Source organism: Harpegnathos saltator, unplaced genomic scaffold, assembly GCF_003227715.2.
Source record: "Harpegnathos saltator strain DR-91 unplaced genomic scaffold, Hsal_v8.6 scaffold333, whole genome shotgun sequence".
Classification (NCBI taxonomy): domain Eukaryota; kingdom Metazoa; phylum Arthropoda; class Insecta; order Hymenoptera; family Formicidae; genus Harpegnathos; species Harpegnathos saltator.
In genome coordinates, this window is record NW_020230132.1 from 104,062 (window position 1) to 123,213 (window position 19,152).

The 19,152-nt window shown below is 39.9% G+C and overlaps 1 protein-coding gene across 1 annotated transcript in view; it reads left to right on the top strand.

Moving 5' to 3' along the window:
- The first annotated feature begins 6,270 nt into the window (after window positions 1-6,270).
- Window positions 6,271-19,152, top strand: part of dpy (fibrillin-like protein dumpy) — a 166,973-nt gene continuing 154,091 nt past the window's right edge. The window contains exon 1 of the mRNA XM_025300206.1: window positions 6,271-6,466. Within this exon, the coding sequence (XP_025155991.1) occupies window positions 6,457-6,466 (10 nt within the window). The 5' untranslated portion in view covers window positions 6,271-6,456. The remainder of the gene's footprint in view (window positions 6,467-19,152) is intronic.

Sequence of the window (19,152 nt, forward strand, 5' to 3'; positions counted from 1 at the left end):
TGAAGGAGGTACGAATACCCGTCACCGCGTCCACGAGTTTATGTGCTATTGAAGATGCTCATTCGTGTAATCATGGAACCTACCTCCTGATGAGCATGTCAATTGCGAATTTCGTTTCTTCTTGTTTTATTGCGATCATTGCTGCGAGATTTCGTTCCTCCGCGTGAAGATAAGTAAATCTTTGTTTTGGAGAACTTTCTCAAACAAACTTCGGTAGCTTCGCAAGCGACGAGGAACTGGCGAGTCTCAAACTAAGCGGCGACACGTAAGCGATTCTGAGTACCAATTCGCAAAATTTGTGATTTGTGTCACACAACGATGGAACAATCAACGAAATTAACTTTGTCGGCGGGAGATGCGCAGAGGAAACACGAGAGGGCTGAATCGTCGGCTTCGGCGTTATTGTCCTAGTCAGATGCAAAAAGGGCACAGTTGTCTCTCGCTTTTCTCCGCAGGATGCGGTTAGGGACACGCGACTAGTGTGTAGCATTGGTGGTAATCTCGTCTCATGCGGGCGCGTGCCCTAAACGTGGTCGACGGGGCGTACAAAACATCGATGACCGTTTACAAGGCGGTTTCACACCGGACGCTTAGCCGCGTGCCGGCTTTTGAAATCCGATCGAGCCGCCGTCTCCAGGAGCGTGCTCGCTTCGTCTCGCCATGCCGGGCCTCGTCGAGGGATCCAATACTGTTGACGCCGTTACGTCGCTGCCGTTGCTGTCGCCGGGCTATAGTCCCGCCGAGGCGGATGAGACACGTCGTCGAAGGGAATACCAAATGAACGTGCTCCGTCCATGGTGAACCCGTTACACTAGCGTCTCGCAGGAATCGGCCTGCGAGGAATTCGCGGGACCTCCGCGCTCTCGGAAAGCGCCTTCTCGCGCAGCCACACTCTCTCGCCCGTATTTCCGCCGCACGGAACATTGATTCTCACCTGACTTTTGGATCTTCATGTTGTTAGATTTTAATTATCGCGCTTTCTCGACATTTAGCGATGGTACTCCTGTCAGTCTATCTTTCTCTCATTGGTAATTCACTTTCAGAGGCTTTATACAATCTTTATTTTTTCTCAATTGAAATATATATCTTTTCCCTTTTCTTTGTGTCGAATGCGACGTCGTATCGATAAGATCTCATAAAGCACGTGATATTACAGAAATATCATAGTCAGATTGCAATATACCAGTAATATTATATATTATAATACAATATTACAAAAATATTACTGATATATTACGTTTATATATAATGTTGAAATATTACAGTAATAATACTAATATATTACGTTTATATAAAATATTAAAATATAGCAATATCGTATTGCAATATATCTCATCCCAAGTAGCAAGATGGTGTCAAATGACGTTTTTATTATGTCTTATGAACGTTAGAAACGTCATTGAGACGTCATTTACTGTTACTTGCTTTTTAAAGTTATACATCGCATTAAAGTATGAATAAAATATTGCAGGATAATATATTGTTTTGTAATAAAACGAACATATTTTCATTAATATTATTCAAACAATTATTATATATATACATATATATAAACACTCTGCGCTGCAATATTTACGTTTGAGTATTATTAATGAAAAATATATTTGTAACATCACAAAATCATACATGTACACAAGTATATACACATATAATTAATTTTCACGGAATAAAATGTGATCAAAGTAAATTTATTATGCATATAGTTTTCTAGTAGGTATAATTGTATGCAAGATAATAAATTTATCGTGGTAAGGAATTTTATAAGCTTTTGCATTTTGACAAAGCCATGATTCTATAGATTTATTTTGCTTTGTTATAATTATTCCAAGATATTATGATTTGCACGGTGTATTTCTTATAAAATAATATTAATAATAAAGATAACATTTCAACGATAACATTTCAAATCTAATATTAAATTAACTAACATAAAATTAACTTTTATGGAAAGAACAGTCAATATTTGAGTGTTTTTTCCCGTAAGAGTATTCTGTAACTTCACAGTATTACAGTATTATATAATATTATTATGACATATCACTACAATATTACTATGATATATTTTCACAATATTTTCACAATATTTTCACATACATACTATAGTATATCACTATAATATTGCTGTGATGCATTTCGGCGGACATTTTAATATTACTGTGATATCATTGTGTAATAATGCATTAATAATATTTCTATTATATTACGTTGTAATATTGCAATGGGGAAGTAATATTATTGTGATATTGTTGTAATATTACGTGCTATGTGAGATATAACTCGAAATGCAAAAAGCGGCATCTAGAATATTGAACGCCGTTGGCTGAACGAAGGTGAGAACGCTGAGGACAGAGAAGGCATGGCCACCACGCGCGCGCAAGCATTACCAGCGACGTCCATTCTGCGGCGCGTCAATAAAACGTAGATATCTTGAGTCTCGTTGAACGTCTACCGAGCACTATGATAATTTTATCATCGTCCCCACACATTCGGTGATTATTTTATTAAAACTTCATTTGCATGTTGTGCTCACGCGCAAATATTATGTCTCTTCACGATGTGGGCATATTAACTCTAGCAGTACTAATTCTTGAAGCGCAGCAAGGTAAAGGGTGAAATTATTCACTGCGCGTTACTTACTAAAGATTCCGAGAATGATTTCGCGGGGTCTGTACTTTACATAGCGCGGACAGAGCGATTTCATCGCAACAACGAAGCGACAACCTTTTTCGCGCTGATTCGCACATGTCTTACGTCGTAATCCGAGTTTTCAAAGTCAATTCATGAAAATAATCGCGCCTAGCAGAAAGCAACGAACGAACGTGAAAATAATCGCACTGCGATCAGTAGGAGAGCAAGAAAAGCGAGACATGGTGAATGTAAGTGAGTCAGCAAGGAAATTTTTTATTTTAGCTCAATTATCCGTAAGCGTACGTCGAACACGAATAAGTTATGAGAGCGAGGTGAATATATATATTTTTGTGTCCGTAGCTGACATTCTCTCGGCAAGATATAATCGTGAATTTTGACTTGTAATCAACTCACGGGAGAATTATGCACGTAGAGTGTACATAGAGTGTAACTTGACCGAAATTGGAAGGAAAATTGCAACCAGTATTGATAAGCTCAACACAAATAACAACATGTAAAGCATGAAGTTGGATGTAGTCAAAACACTCAAGACACTCGTGAGTAAAGAAAGAAGAGATATGACTACAAAATTCTTTTGTATGCACATTCGTTAAATGAAAATGGATAAGTGTTCTTTAAACTAGTCGTATTTTCTTATTTGATTTTAAATTCATGTTCCTTAAAATAATATTATTTTGTGATTGAGTAAATTATACTTGTGTGAGTCGATCGAATAAGTTCTATTCAGATTATATCTCAAAACGTTCATGTGCGGCATAAAAATTTACGGTCTATAAGAGTTGTAACAATTCACAATTTGTAACTATACAATTTATAAACTTTTGCGTTGCAATCAGTTCTACTCGCAAGCACAGATGTTTTCTTCCTCGAATATTTGTACATTCCCAGAGTTTTGTTCTCCCGCTGTAAAATCAAGGTGCAAGAAGCGCTTGCCCTTCTTGTAGAAATTAATCCGTTCCTTAGAATCTGCATTATCTGGTACATTATAAAATTTAGGAAACGTCTGTTTATTCTGCTGCGACGACGAGTTTTTCTTTTTCAGCGCGAGTGTGTGTTCGTTAAAGCTTCGTGTCGGCACGCAAAAGTTCTGCTCTATTCACATAACACTGATTGTTTCGAGTGTTTCTCGTATGTCTGTACGGAGAGAGGCTCTCGCATGAATCGGTCAAACCGCATACAAGAGCGCGCGATAAATTAAACATAATGGCGCAAACTGTATACTAGCACGTCCGCAGATTCTTCTCGCGACCCGCGCCTGTGAAATGTCCTGAGGCGCCTCCGAGTTCACCGACACCACCGTGCTCATAGGTTCTGCGGGCTACGATGTCATTAGAACTGTGTAAAGTTCGCTGTGTAATTATCCGCTTCGTTGTCTCTTGCAATCGAAGATCTCGCGCCAAGATCAAGAAAGACGGAACAAAACCTTCGAAAAAAAAATGCAATTGCCCATTCCCTTTTTTCTGTCACGAAGAATACGCTTGAAAAAATCTAAGTGAAAGGAACCAGAAAGGTAGAACTATGTAGGCAACTAAACCCGAATAAAACCTCGAAGATTCATTCAGCTTGTATGAAATTCGAGATATTCAAATTAGCAGCTGAATCAGGGAGTATCATGGAAACTTATCAACAGTTCCCGTCTTTTTCTAATGAAAAATCTTTCCAACGCGTCGACTAAAGGATTAAGTTTGAGAAGAATCTTCTCATATCCAACTGAAAATAAATGGAGGCTCTTTCTCTCTCTCTCTCTCTCTCTCTTTCTTTGTGTAGTTTCTTTCTTTCTAAGTATCTTCAACGCATGCATGTGTGGATCCAATCTCTTTCGGTGTCTTCGAGTTCGGTTGAATTCTCCTGATAGCCTAGGGATCACTCCAGGCATGGATTTTGTCCTTCTCGTTCTGACAAAGATGAGCAACAAGCCGGCACTCGTCCAGATGCTCAACATATAAGGACTCCCGACGACGTAATTACTCGTTAAGATCTTTAGATCCTATGAATTTTTCTCTTCCGCAGATCGGCGCAACGATTCATGCTACACAGTGCAATCTTTTGAGGCATCGAGCAGTGATCCATAAGATCTGGCTTCCTGAACAATAATCTACTCGTTGTAGAAAATGACGACTCTGCTTGCAACGCGGTCTCATTATTTATTGTTCAATCAGCAATCAAGAGGTACAAAAAGAAAAGAGGGAGATTTGAACTTGCGCATATGAGTATTCGAGCGTTTCTTAATTTATACAAAGCAACTGCACACTCTAAATAAAGTATCTTAATATTACTTTGCTCGTATCTCCCAGTCTTCAAATCATTTATTTTATGTTTCTCCCGGAGAATTCTTACTCGATAAGATGTTATCATCGATGGTATATTATGTCGTTACATCGTTAACATATCGGCTCAGTTTTTACATATTTACCACGGCGGGAAACTGGATGGTAATTTTGAATTATTTTATATACTGCATATATGCACACACACACACACACACACACACACACATTATCGCAACGAGTAGAAAAAAAATTATACTCGATCGCGAAGGTGAACATGAATCTCAGATAGCTGCGATATATTCAGACCAGCAAACTTCGATTCTCACCTAACACTTTTCTTATCGGGCTCGATCGGTATCCTTGAATCTTTCGGGAAAGGGATGCCTGTTACTTTGAAGATAATAATTATTATTCTTTTAGCATAATCGCCAATAATGTTTGTGAAAAATATTGAGCAATTATATTTCATATTGGATTCCATGATATTATCTTTGCGCAGCAAGTGTGTGTAAATCAACCCAAGAAATAATAATCGAACAGCGTAGTTGGACATTTGGACGACTTAAATAGATTATTAAAGGATTTCAGAGTATGATGATCTCGACATGATCTCTTGAATAACTCTGACTTGAAAATATTGATTTCTACACATTTCTCTTGCTCCTCTCTCAATGTATTGTTGTTTCCTTCAATATATTAATGCCTACTTGTCATTGTTGTCAACATTACATACAATACACGAAGAATTTCGCAACCATCGGCGCAACTTTGAAGACTCGGAGAGTGCGGTAACCCGTTAACCTTCTAAATATACACGAGGCGCCGGGTCTGTCTTCGCTAACGCTAACTGACCTTTACCTACAGTATCGTCTATCCAGCGAGACACTTTAACCGCGACTACCCGTGCTTCATATGCCTTATACAGACCTTCGCGCGAGTCGAGGCGGGCAGATCGGTTCCAGGCGTTGAGCTCACTGACTTCGCGCACGTAGTGACTCCAGTGCGGAGTCTAGTACTCTCTCGTGGGAATGCGACAGAGCGAGACGGAAATATCTCGACCGGCTGCACAGGTGGGAGAGAGCCAAATGAGCAAACGAGCACGAGAGGGAAGAAGAGGAGGAAGAGGAGGAAGAGACTGGGAGAGGGAGAGGAGGACATGTACGTAAGCGGTCAGAGAGAGGAACTTGTAGAAGGAAAAGGAGAGGAAGGGAACCGTCAGAAAGAGAGAGGCAAGCAGCTAAGTCGAGAGGACCATCGGCCAATGAGACACCAGGCCGGTGATGACGTCGTGGTTGTCTCACGTCCAAGTCTCGCCAAAAGTCTTCTTCGGGTACCAGTTCGTCCGCGGTCTCCCGATTGGACGTGGAGGTCGTCCTTTCGACGTATCACCCACGGTGATCGTCGTCGTCTTCGTCGCGGCTTGGTTTTTTTTTTATAATATAGTTTCTCCCCTCGCGCAGTGAAACACAAATTCAGCCAAGATTGCATCCTGGATACGCGGAAGGATTGAGGCGGAAGGAGGCTGCTGCTGTCAGCCATGGGGACGGGTAAGTCCTGGTGTCCGCGAAAACAATTTTAGATCTCTGGTACCAAATTATTTACACCCTTTGGGTATCGTGTCCTACCGCATCGCGTCACTTCCGCGATAGGCTCATAAGGATCGTTTCGGACATATCCTAATCGGTCCCGTTCGAGAAACCCGCGTCCCGTTCCCGAGGAGCGACGGGAATTAACCTGAGAGAATTCTCAGAAATCTATTTTGGAGGAATTCAGCGCAATAGCGCGTACGCGGGCTGCACCGATCTTTTTCACGATGTTTGATTGACGGTCCGCAAGATGCGGAGGAGGAGGCGAGCGTCAAGAGATCGATCGATTAATTCACGTATCGTGAATTTTTTACGACCCCCGAGGATTATCGATTATCGAGAGGCTAATAACGCGCAACTTTGGCCTCTTCGGGAGTCAAGGTCGAGATTATTCGCTACTGCCTATCGTCAACTGGAATCACTCTGGGACTAGACTTTCAAGGACATGACTCGGGGAGCGTCCGTCTCTGTTAATCTCCGCTTATCCTTAAACTTGTTCTCCATCGTCCTGCGAATGATGACTCGCTAAGGCGGTCGTATCATCTTGGAGCATGATTTACGAACTTGCACGATATAAGGATCGCATAGTTCGCCTTGAAACAGATGTTTACCCGTAATGTAACATGCACATTTTTATCGACGATATTCTTCCCGATCAGTTCATCACGGCCGACGAAAATTCGTCTTATTGTTTCCTCCCTCTCGAGAATCTTCGCGAGATCCTTCATCGAGTCCTCCTATGCAAAAAGCACTTTCATCTCGCCGTTGATGACAAGATCCTGTTTGTTTTTGCAAAGTAGCTCTCTGAACAAAATCTCGTTATATCGTCCGACTGATAACTTGATCGATAAAATGAGAGAAAGAGAAATTGCTCTCTTGAAATAATGAAATAATTCGATCATAAGGTTCTCTCTCTCTCTCTCTCTCTCTCTCTCTCCCTCCCTCCCTCATATTTTCTTTCTACTTGGAACACTTGGTCAAATGAAAATCTGTTCGTGCATATTGTACGCCTCTGTCGTGAAATTAAACGTCTGCTGGTATTACATCAGGATGTACATCGGTACCGACCTTTAGTACATCCTTTAGGCAGATGGTGTCAAGGATGATGCGCGAGGTGTGTTGGCAGCTCGATCAGAAATTATGCGGCCGCCTAGGCGTAACGCAAATCAGATACCTATTTTTTTACATAACGAGATAAACACAAGCTTTTCTGTCTCTCCCTCTCTCTCTTTACTATGCGTGATTGTTTACGGACTGTTTTCGATCTTTCTTCCTTTCACTTCGTGGGTTTATTATAGTTGCAACACACGATTCTGCGTTGCAGAAACTCGAAAATCTAGAGTAACTACGAATCGGCAATGCATCTCTGAGCTTTCGCTCACTCCATAAAATATTTGAAAGTAATCGTATCATCGAATATTGGTAACATGTAGTTTCCGGTTACACGGTCGGTTTGTGTATGTGTGCGCCCACGTGTATGTGCGCAGACACTTTAAATCGCTTTAGAAAGTGACCGAGGCGATATATATACCGCGGTGCATACTTTCGATTAAGTGGCCCACCTTACGAAAAAAAACGAAGGATGAATCCGACGCACGCGTCCAGTTAGTCGTACGTGAAAGCTCGCGGGTGATTTATTCAACGGATTATATCTTATCACAATTGATTTCTTCTCGACGAGGAAGGTATTACGAAGCTCTCGCATTAGGGCGATTAGCAAACGCTTAATTCAGACTGAGTATGGACGGAATAGGTGGCGCGGATAATGATCTAGTAGGAGTTATTGCTAGTCTCCCTGCACTTTGTTACAAGATCGCCACGTTGCGCAAACGAAAATGACGCAAATAACGTCGATTACCCGGCATTTTTTTCCTGCCCAGAAAGTCAATACCTCTCATGTTATACTTTTCCTCGCACAGTTCTCATTGATTCAGTTAGCCCCCCCTCCCTCCCTCTACTCGCTCTTGTAATCTCCCGCTTATTTATCTACCTACTATCAGCAACGAGAGTAAAAGATTCCGCTGAAGTCTTGTTTAGATACCCTCTCTAACTATTGAATATTAAATTGATATTGGGGATGACAGGAGCGCAAAAACAGAAAAGAGAAGCGACTTGTCGTCTCCTCTTCGCATCTAACGACGCGGCACATATTCATCCTTCATCCTACGCCGTTATATTGCGCATTAAAAAGCCGGAACTCATCGAAGCTTGGCAATAGGTTCTCCTTCCCTCCTTTCCGCTCTCTCTCGCTCTCTCTCTCTCTCTCTCTCTCTCTCTCTCTCTCTCTCTCTCTCTCTCTCTCTCTCTTCTTTTCTGCTGGGTTCGATTTGAGAAAGGAAAGGAAAAGAGCGATATGCATCTTACTTTTATCCGCGACATTCCTATTCCGAGCGTGCTCTCTAAAGTGCAATGATTTCGAGCGGACACTTTCTGTGACAAGACGCATACCACCGCGGCTCTCGGATCCGGTTTTCACCGCGAGTGCGTGCGCGCCTGGGAACGATATAAAGCCATCGTGCAAAAAAGGTCTCTATGACGCGGCCGGAGAGACGACACAACGATTGGGAAAAAGGGGAAGAAAAGGAGAAAAAAATGGGGGGAATAGGCAAAGAGGAGCTAGTCGCGTCTAGCGAGTGAGCATATCAAAGATACCCGTGGACTGACAGAACCGATCTTCCAAGTGATTCTTTGCAAAATTCTCGGCGCTACTACACCTGGAAATATGTAAAGCACCTGTTTTTAACTTCCTTATCTCCGAATTAGACGACAGAGACGCTGAAGAAAGATGATGTTTTCAAATTGTACTTCTTTTGACTCATGCAACATCCGTTAAGTACAAAACTGTCATAATGTCCATCACATTATGTACCGAAAGATGCGAGCTGTAAAAGTGATGAAATTAATTTTACAGAAAGTTACTTTATCAGAAATTTATCAGAAAACGACCATCGTCGTTTTCACCAAGAAAGAAGTACAGCGCGAGTTGAAAACTTTGCCTTTAAACTGCTTAGATACGTTTTATTCGAGGTTTGTACGTCAAAGAGGCGTGAGCGTGTTATTAGATCGCGGTTTACGTGAAAGCATTGACTGGTGCAGTATTCATAAGAATATGGTAAGAGACATGGATTTCTCGCGATTTCTCGCGTGAGATTGCATTTCGCTTTTAATCATATTTTAGACGTACGTAAGGTTCTAGTTGAGGAATTTTTAGAATGATTGGCTACATGTCTGCCATCGGAGGTGAAAAGGTTAACAACGATTGTACCTTGTAACAAATACGTTCATATTTGGTATTCGCCATTATCTCACTAATATATTCGTAAACGCGTGTCATTCACTTGCTTCTCGTTCTCGATGCGGTCTACCAAGGAAATAGATTATCCGCTCACTTTATATGCCAGAATTTACTCGATTGTTATGTACAATTGTTAATACGATTTTGAAACGCAATGCACTCCGCCGCGGCGATTTATTTAGCGTGATTCCAATGACGTAGTCGTACGTGACGTAGTCGTCGTCGTCGTTGTCGTCGGTTTAGATCGATAGCGAAAGGTTTGGCATTGCCGAGGTCGCGGTTGTGTGTAGAACCTACAGTTTCGCTAATCATAATGGGAAACGCTGGAAATTAGCGATGGCGGAGCAAATAACCGCGATGGTCGATTGGTTACGTCAGTGGTTCGATATTTCGCTTAACGATTTTCCGCGTATGATGGAGAACGAAAGCAAACTGCGGGGAATAATACAAAAGCAAAAGGGCAAATAATAATTATGTTAACAATAATTATTGATTATGTAGAAAGATTATTCGTAATGTAACGTCACTTAGTGTGAACTCAGTGTTACTTCAGTGGGAAAAATTTGTTATAGACTTTTCTATATATTGTTATAATTATATGGTATATTTGCGTTACTTGAACTAATAAGATATTTGTGTTTCGGCAGTAGGACTCTGATACACAGTGAATTTGCATTTTTTTCGAACCGGTTCGATCCTTTCTGCAGCTGGGTGTGACCGTGAATGACGTCAATTTTATTAATAGAGTTCGAGAATGCAGCCTTACATAGTAAGAATCTCTCGGAGAGATACTCCAGTTTGGAAAAGTTGTTAATTATGTTTGTTTAGCGACCTATCTAAAATAATTCGCCAACTGATTTTATACAATACTTTGTCACTTCTCGCTATTTTCTTCCTTTTACTTCGATATTGTTTAATAATAAAGGATTTCTTAAATGTGTTTTTTAATGTTGTGACATATATTCTACAAACCACATGAACGCAAAAAGTAATAAATGGATCAACATATGCACGATCATTTTAGCTTAATGCGCACTATTCGATTTAATAAAACGAACAAAACTGTGTCATAGAGATTATTCGAGGTACCAGTTCCTCCAGATTACATAGCATTACACTCGCTAATTTTCCACCTATTACGGTAAATAAAAGCATCGCCGTAGACTCTCGTAGTATATATTCGACGTTACCTCTGTCGTAATGTGCTCTTATGTCTAATGTTTTATTCAATCTTTCCGACACACGCAGTAAAATCCAAACATATTTATTTTGCCAAACCTTCAAGTACTTCGCCCTAACAGTGCAATGTTAAGAGAGTAATCGTGGGGATATTATTAAAAAGAAAAGAATAAAACTTCTTAGGCGAGACGATAGAAATAAAATTCTAAGCGAGAGTTGTATTGATTTAAATTCGCTGATATATTCGCTGATATGTATTCCTAGCTCGTTTTTTTCGCGCGCATACATAACACGTTCGAAATTTTTTAGCGGCCGCGAATGATCTGGTTTGAACTTGATGCTGACAATCGTGCTGATTGTGTAACGAAAAAACACATATTGCACGCAAGACCCAGTTTAAATGCTTTCTATCGATCACAGCCGCAGAGAGCGCGTCTCTGCTGGAAATAATTAATAAGCGTAACGAAATCATCGTTGGTACTACCGGATGATTTGCCTGTTACAACTCGCGATTATTGTCCACGGTGTTGCGGTTATGCGATACTTTCGTCGTCGACTTCGGTTTAACGTAATCTGTCATTATGGTTATGCCTTTAACAGACTGACAATGGCAGTTCACAAATTCACCAAGATCTCACGGCAGATTGGATCATACTCTCGACCTAACCGAATATCTCGTGCTTCTCATATTTTTGCCGTATGAAAATTACGGCGAATACATCAGATATATCGTAAAGCTTTCACGGGCCGCATTGCGCCCCTGTAGCTGTTTTCTCGCGCGACCCTTTAATTAGTTTGAAAGCTGGAATCAACCCGTAGCTTGTGGATTGAGCTGATCAAAGCATTGCCCTTCGGGTAATCTCCCAATAGCTCATCGGTAATTTTCACTTGTGCGCGTTATGCCTGGGTATTATCCTACTTATTTTTCAAAGTAAACGATATGACAGAGAGGAACAAACTCCTTTCCTCACTTGTTCCTTATTTTTTTCATCGCATGATTCTCGATAAAATCGCGAGTCCAGTCCGAAGAACGAATAATATTAGGTCTATGCATAAGTTTCTGGGGCTATATTTAGATGGCACTAAAATTTTAGATGCGTAATCTCTCTCTCTCTTTTCAACTAAGTTATGTTTTACGTTAATACTATTGTTAATACTGTTGTTAATACAACTAACCTGCCTTCAAGCTTACATATATACAGGGTAAGTCTTTTTGATTTTAATAGGCAAATATTTCGAAAATGTGTAATTTTACAAAAAAATGTTTCACTTATCAACTTTTGCATATTTTGAAATCATCAAGTTAATAAAAATTAGAGCATTATTATAAAAATATATTTTTAAGATCAAGTAGAATAAAAAAGTCTAGTATTACTTTTTCTTCTGACAAATAGTTAGCGAGATATCGAAAGTTAAATATTGAAAAACTTATCAAATTTTCCTTAAATATCTCAAAAAATATTAGGCAAATAAAAAAAAGTTTCAGACAAAAGTTGTTAAAATTAATTGGTAGAAAAGGAAGACATAATAAAAAGTTGAGGTTTTTGTTTAAAAAATTACGTTGACCTTCATCTGACCTTAAATACAAGATTCAAGGTCAAACCAAGAGCATTATTGTATGTCTTCCTCTAAACCATACAACTTTTATTTGAAATATTTTTTTATAAAATTGCACATTTTCGAAATATTTGCCTGTTAAGATTAAAAAGACTCAACCTGTATATATATATGACAGTTCATATTTGTTTATTTAAAGATATTTTTAATTTAATCGGAAAGATGTATATCTGACATTAAATGTTGCATTGCTTTTATTGTCATCAAGGAAATAGTGCTGCTGAAACAAGCAGAATTATTTGCCACACGTATAGTAAGCATATTGTAACTCAAAATATAATCCTAGTTCCAAAGATTTCCAAAGCAAAGTGAAAGTTTCGAAATTAATGACAAACATCGCTTTGGACAGCCTCAAGAGGTGAAAGACGAAAATTTGGAAGCTTTGCTTGCCGAAGATGCAGTTCAATCGTCTGTGGAGCTTGCCGTTAATCATATGACTATACTGGATGTTTACATATATTTAGAAAGATTCAGAAGGAAGAGAAATGGGTCCAACATCAACTATCTGAATGAGCTATTGGCAACCGGTTCAACTGCATCTCACAGTTTGCTCGAAAAAAAGAAAGAACTTTTTAGAGAAAATAGTAACTCTCTGGCGATAAGAAATGGATTTATTACGATAGTCCTAAACAATGATTAGATCCAAGATAACCCTCTATTTTGACATCAAAGCCATAATATTGGTTATTATGAGATAAGGACCACCTCCTGGTTTCAATGACATTGAAACACGTTATCAAGGTCATTACCCTGAGTAATGTTGTGAAAGTTTTAGCCTATGCTCATTAGTTATAACAAAGTTATTAATAAAAGAACTTTTCCTAAAAATAATTTTTTGACACAATGTACATTATAATACAGTAAACAGTATGAGTGAGGGAGGGGCTAATTCTCTCCCCCTGCACTTTTTTCCCACTCAAAAACTAATTCAACCTACCTTAATCTAATCTTTTTCTTGTTTACGGGGGAGAAATTCTCATGGATATCTCACCCCCTTGGAAGAAGGTCGGGGTTATGCCGGATTCTTACCGGCTAAACCTCCCCGGGGTGCCTGCCAGGCGGGCCGGAGTGGGGGGAGTCGGGGAAACTGCGCCAGCATTCCCTCCCCGACATCCTAATCTAATCTAGCTCAACTTCTATTTCTAGTAATTGTATAATATTTCTTCGTATCAATATCCATATGTTAAACTATACGAAGAAATATTATATAGTCACTAAAAGCAGAGATTGGGTTCATTTTAAAATGGAGAAGAGGTACAGGTGAAGAGGCGAACTCCCGCCCCAATCATACATATACCACTTATCATATTTTAATGTACATAATGTAAATGATATAGATGTAATAATATACAGGGTTCTCAAAAAGTCTTCGAACGATAAAATATCTCAAAAACAATCAGTTTTTGGAAAAAATGTTACAGGCAAAAGTTGTAAGGTTTAAAATGATCTATTTACTGATCTTATCAATTTGATCTTGGTTAGCGTCAACAAGGTCAGGGCAAAGTCACCTTGAACTTTTCAAATAGAATGACCTACTTTTTTTGGCATATTCTTATAACGTATTTCAAGAGCTTTCCAAAACACTACAACAAAGTATTTTTTTGTTAAGTACATCCCGAGTTATGAAGCTTCAAAGTTACAGTACCGTCGGCATTAACATTACCCAAGGTGTACCGCGTGGAGGTTGCACGATCGGATTTACACCTCTTGTGTGTGTGCGTGCGTGCGTGCGTGCGTGTGCGTGTGTGTGTGTGTGTGTGTGTGTGTGTGTGTGCATGTTTTATCGGAAGGAGCATTATCACTATAAACTTCTACAAGCATTCGATGAGATTCAGCTGCAGTTTTCTTCCAATTGAAGCAAAAGATTAACACCGCGCAAATGACGCTTATTTGGCTCAAATTTCGACATTTTCGATGCAGTAAAAAACAATGTTATTGATGCAAACGTATACCTTTATGTATTGAATGTTATTGACAGATGTCAAAATAAACCCATTAAGCTTCGTTTAGACATTAGAGATTAACGACAGTTTTCGCTATAGCTACTTGCCGCTAGATGGACGAAACTTTCCGATTTGCCTAATATTATCTGTTTGAAATTGTCAGCTCATAGGAAGTATTCAAAATGTCCTCCTCTTGCTTTTACATACGTATGAACTCCTCGGATTATGGACTGTCGCACCCTTTCAAAGACTCCCACACGGTGTCGAATGGCTTCGCAGACTTTCATGACTTAAGTTATTAGGTTGTACCTCGTAACGCGTTGAACATAAACTTTCAATAATAACTAAAAAACGAAACATTTTCGGACACATGTTTACATGACATTTTTTCCTTGTTTTGGTGTGAAGAACCCGCCCCCAAAGTTTGTCCAAGTATTTTTGATACCCTATATGTATGTATTGTTTCTTCTTCTCCTTTTTTTCTTCTTCTATAGGCAATTGCCTGTTTGATCTTCGACTGGCTTCATTCATATGTCCAAATTGTGGCTCCAACTATTTCGTGGTCGTCCAATACTTCGTCATCCTAGAGGTGATTTATCTCTAGCTATTCTTACCACACGGTCTTCTTGCATTCTATCGATATGTTCAAACCATTCTCGTTTTCGCTTATGTACCTTCATTCATTTATACCTATAAGTAACTATAGGTTTCATCTATATTTATTTATGTTCTCTACTCCACATTTCGCTCTAATTATGTCGTTTTTTTTCTATCTAATAGCGTTTTACCAGCAATCTTTCTTAGTATCTTCTAATATTGTTTCTTCAATATACATAAACTAAGTTACCGAAAAACTCAAGAATTTATGCACAGACTTAATAAATAATTATTAGGTAATAAACTATTAAGTGTGTGTTACCAGTTTGAAAAGCGTACTATTTCAAACAGAGAAGTCTTACATATTAATCAACTGAGCTACGAAGCTTGATCAACTTCAGCTTGCAGCTTCCTTGAATAAATTCATCGATACGCGGGATGAAGTTCCCCTCGCGACGCGCCGTTTCATTCGTCCGGCTTGGCGATTCTCCCTCGGAATCGCAGGATGCGTCGTCCGCGCGGAGAAGGATGCAGCTTCGTAGTTGCGATCCTCGGACAACCGTACCTCGAGGATCCGCAATTGCGATTCCCGCAATTGTTTCCGTCGTGGTTGTATTCTCGACGATCCGGAGCAGCCCTCTGAGGTCAGTGTGGCTGCAGTTATTACAGAGAGACTCGCGCGCACTGCATCCTCCTGCAACTTTGCGCTTCACTCATCCTTTCGTGAGCTGAAGAAGAAGAAGAAGAAGAAGAAGAAGAAGAAGAAGAAGAAGAAGAAGAAGAAGAAGAAGAAGAGAGAGAAGAAGAAGAAGAGAAAGAAGAAGAAGAAGAAGAAGAAGAAGAAGAAGAAGAAGAAGAAGAAGAAGAAGAGCGGAATACCGATGTCCATATAAATCCTCGGGCTCAGGGAGGTGCAGCGGACGTGCGCACGCGCGCGCGCGTACACTTTTTGCTATTTTAAATCACGCTTAGCGTCGGCCGAGCTGCATGCAGGTGCAAACATCCAAGGAGTTCCGCACGTATGCAAATGCATCATGCATTGGTCGCGGCCAGGTCGAGAGGTAAGGGGATAGGTTTCGCCGCGCCCGCGATCGTTACAATTGACAGACGATCGGGATAATTGTGCGAGAGCGTCCTCGGATGTATTCTCGGCTGTACGACGAACGCGTGCGCGATAAGACGACGCGCGACTAAGTCTCTGCGAGACCGCATTTGAGATGTGCGATTTGAATAATTAGCAGCAGTTTGTCGGAGAGAAGCGTCACGACGAGCGGCGTGGGTGAGCATGATAAGGACCGGCGTTTCAGGATTTGCAAATAAACATTAAAGATCATGCACTATTTACCGCATTCCGTGAGGGGCGGAAGATCGTAATCATGGGGAGGGGGAAGCGCGTTCGTACTCACGCGCTCGCGTGCCATATCCTCGCGCCGATCTACCTGTTGCGCTGGAATTTAATCTGCTCAGCACTCTACGCGTGAGCGTGCGTTTGCTTTTCACATTTTAATTCGCAACTATGTATAGAAGGCACCGTACGAAACACCGTATATATATGCTCTTCGCCGGTGGAGTCTTAGAGAGCCGGTTTCGCCGCTGCCGCTGCCGCTGCTGCGGCCACCGTCGTCGTCGTCGTCGTCGTCGTCCTCGTCGTTGGCAGCGGCGGCGGTAACGTTTAACTTTAACCTTGGTTTTAGTCGATTCCTCTTCTCGTTCTAGAATTAAGGCTGAAAAAGCACCGTGCGGTGCGCGCGCGTATATTCAGACGTTTATCGTTAAACGCATCGTACCGCGACTCTCACTTCGTGCTCTTGTGCGCATGACGAATGAAATTTGTGGACGAACGGCTGTGTCGGACGCTAAATGAAATCGCCGCTGAGTCGCTGAAGAATCAGTCGAGTTGATGCGACCAAGTTAAATGACGTCCGTCAAATCGACGTCCGTGAACGCACTGGAAGTAACGCATTGATAAGGTTAAATGCCTCCGCTTAACTCCGCTCAACTGAGAAACGGTTTCACGATGCAACCGTTCGCGAATTAATCGCCGATGTATTGTGCAATGTTCATTTTATCTTACATGTACGAACGTAACATGCGACACTTAATTTAGAATGATAAGTAAGCTTTCGTTTCCTTTCGGGTCAGCATTGGTCAAGCTGAAGGTGGCGCAAAAAGTTCTGCTTTCACTATTTCACGGCTGTGAAACGGTGAGATTGACACACATGTTTTTAAATAGTTAATAATGGTACGAAAAACATAACTTCCTCTCTCATTGTATTTCCCGCTGCGTCGTCGCACCAGAAAAAAAAGATAGGAAGAAAGAAGCAACGCGTTGATGTACTTTGCATTGCGCGCTTTCTCAGTTTGTGCAGGTAAATCGACGCAACGCGCACTGCAGCGAGCATCGAGGGAGCAAACGCCAAGCAAAACGAGAACCCCGATGAATGGACACCTTTAAAATTGCATGTTTGATAAGAAAATTATACGCGGCAATTTGGATCATCAAAGTGCATCGATAAGCGACTAACAAGGGAACATAGGGAACTCAGAAATTCAAAAAATTCTGAAAGTTTGTGTGGAAGTAAAGTAGTTCATCCGTAATGCAAAACTATTTTTTGTTCGTGCGGAATGCCAGTTTGAGGGGTTAAAACTACCCTTGAAAAAAGGACATTTTCATTTTTAGCGTCTTTAGTATATTTTTTAAAATACGAGGCATATGCAAAAATGGTTTGTATAAAAGTTGTAGTGTATTTCATACTTTTTGCAACTGTATATTCAGATTTTGCAAAATTGAAAAATGTTTGAAACCGCTTTCCCCTTCCCCATTACTTAAAAAAATTTTAAAATTGTTCTTAGAACAAAAATAAAGAGCATCATGTATCAAATTTATCCATATATAACAATAAAAACTGGAAGTGATTACATCTTTTAGAAATAGAGATAAGTACTATATAGAGCTACGGGCGCCGCGCTGTAGGTAGACATTTTTGAATTGCGCTGTACTCGATAACTGCTAGAGATATGCGAACTATTCGAATTCGAATCCGAATAATACGAATAGGAATCAAATACATTATCGTTTGCGTGCATCAGCTACAAAACGGGCCATCTGGGCCTGTATATTTGAATCCTTAACTTGTAATTAACTTAACTTATAATTAATAACTTAGTTATAAATTACTTTAAATATTTAAATATATATTTTACTTTAAAACGATATTACAATATCAATATTCCCTTTCATATTAAAATCTTCCATCATTATTTGCATGTTTAATAGTTAATTTTTTTAATAATTCGATTCAATTTCATTCGATTCGATTCGAATTCGAGTGAAATTTCATAGATTCGATTCAATTTGAATTCGAATTTAAAAAATGAGATTCGATTCGATTCGATTCGACATAAAAATTCTTGTTTCACACATCTCGAATAACTACGTCTTGTTATCGAGATGATATTTTCCCATACTGCAAGATGATGAAAACTTAATCCTAATTGCAACGTATTACATAAGATATGAACGAGAGCAGAGATCAATTTGCTTATGTAAAAATAGTGTGTGTCAGGGGATAGGGATGCTGCGGATATGGACATATCATTCTCGGTATGCTGACAAAAGCTTATCTTGCACGTGAGATAATAGTCTTGATAGGATTTAAAACTCTTAAAAAAAATATTACTTCGTTATTGTTTACTTATCTGTTCTATATATGCTATATGAACACCAGTAATCACAACAGTAGATAATTCACACGTCCTACTACAGCTTTTGAAACAGCGATGGAACGATAAATTAATGTTTAAGAATAGGTATGAAACAGCGTATGAATGCTAAAGAACGTACAATCCTTTTAATTGTGAGGAAACTAAATACAATAAAGTAAGAGGAATTGCCGTCTCCGAATTCGCGAAGATAGCGCAAACCGTGAGCAGGCCTGTCATCATACATCATCCAAGTTGCAAAGGTTAATCAATGTTAAATGTTATGCGTCAACAATGTCAGCAACAAAGGTTAC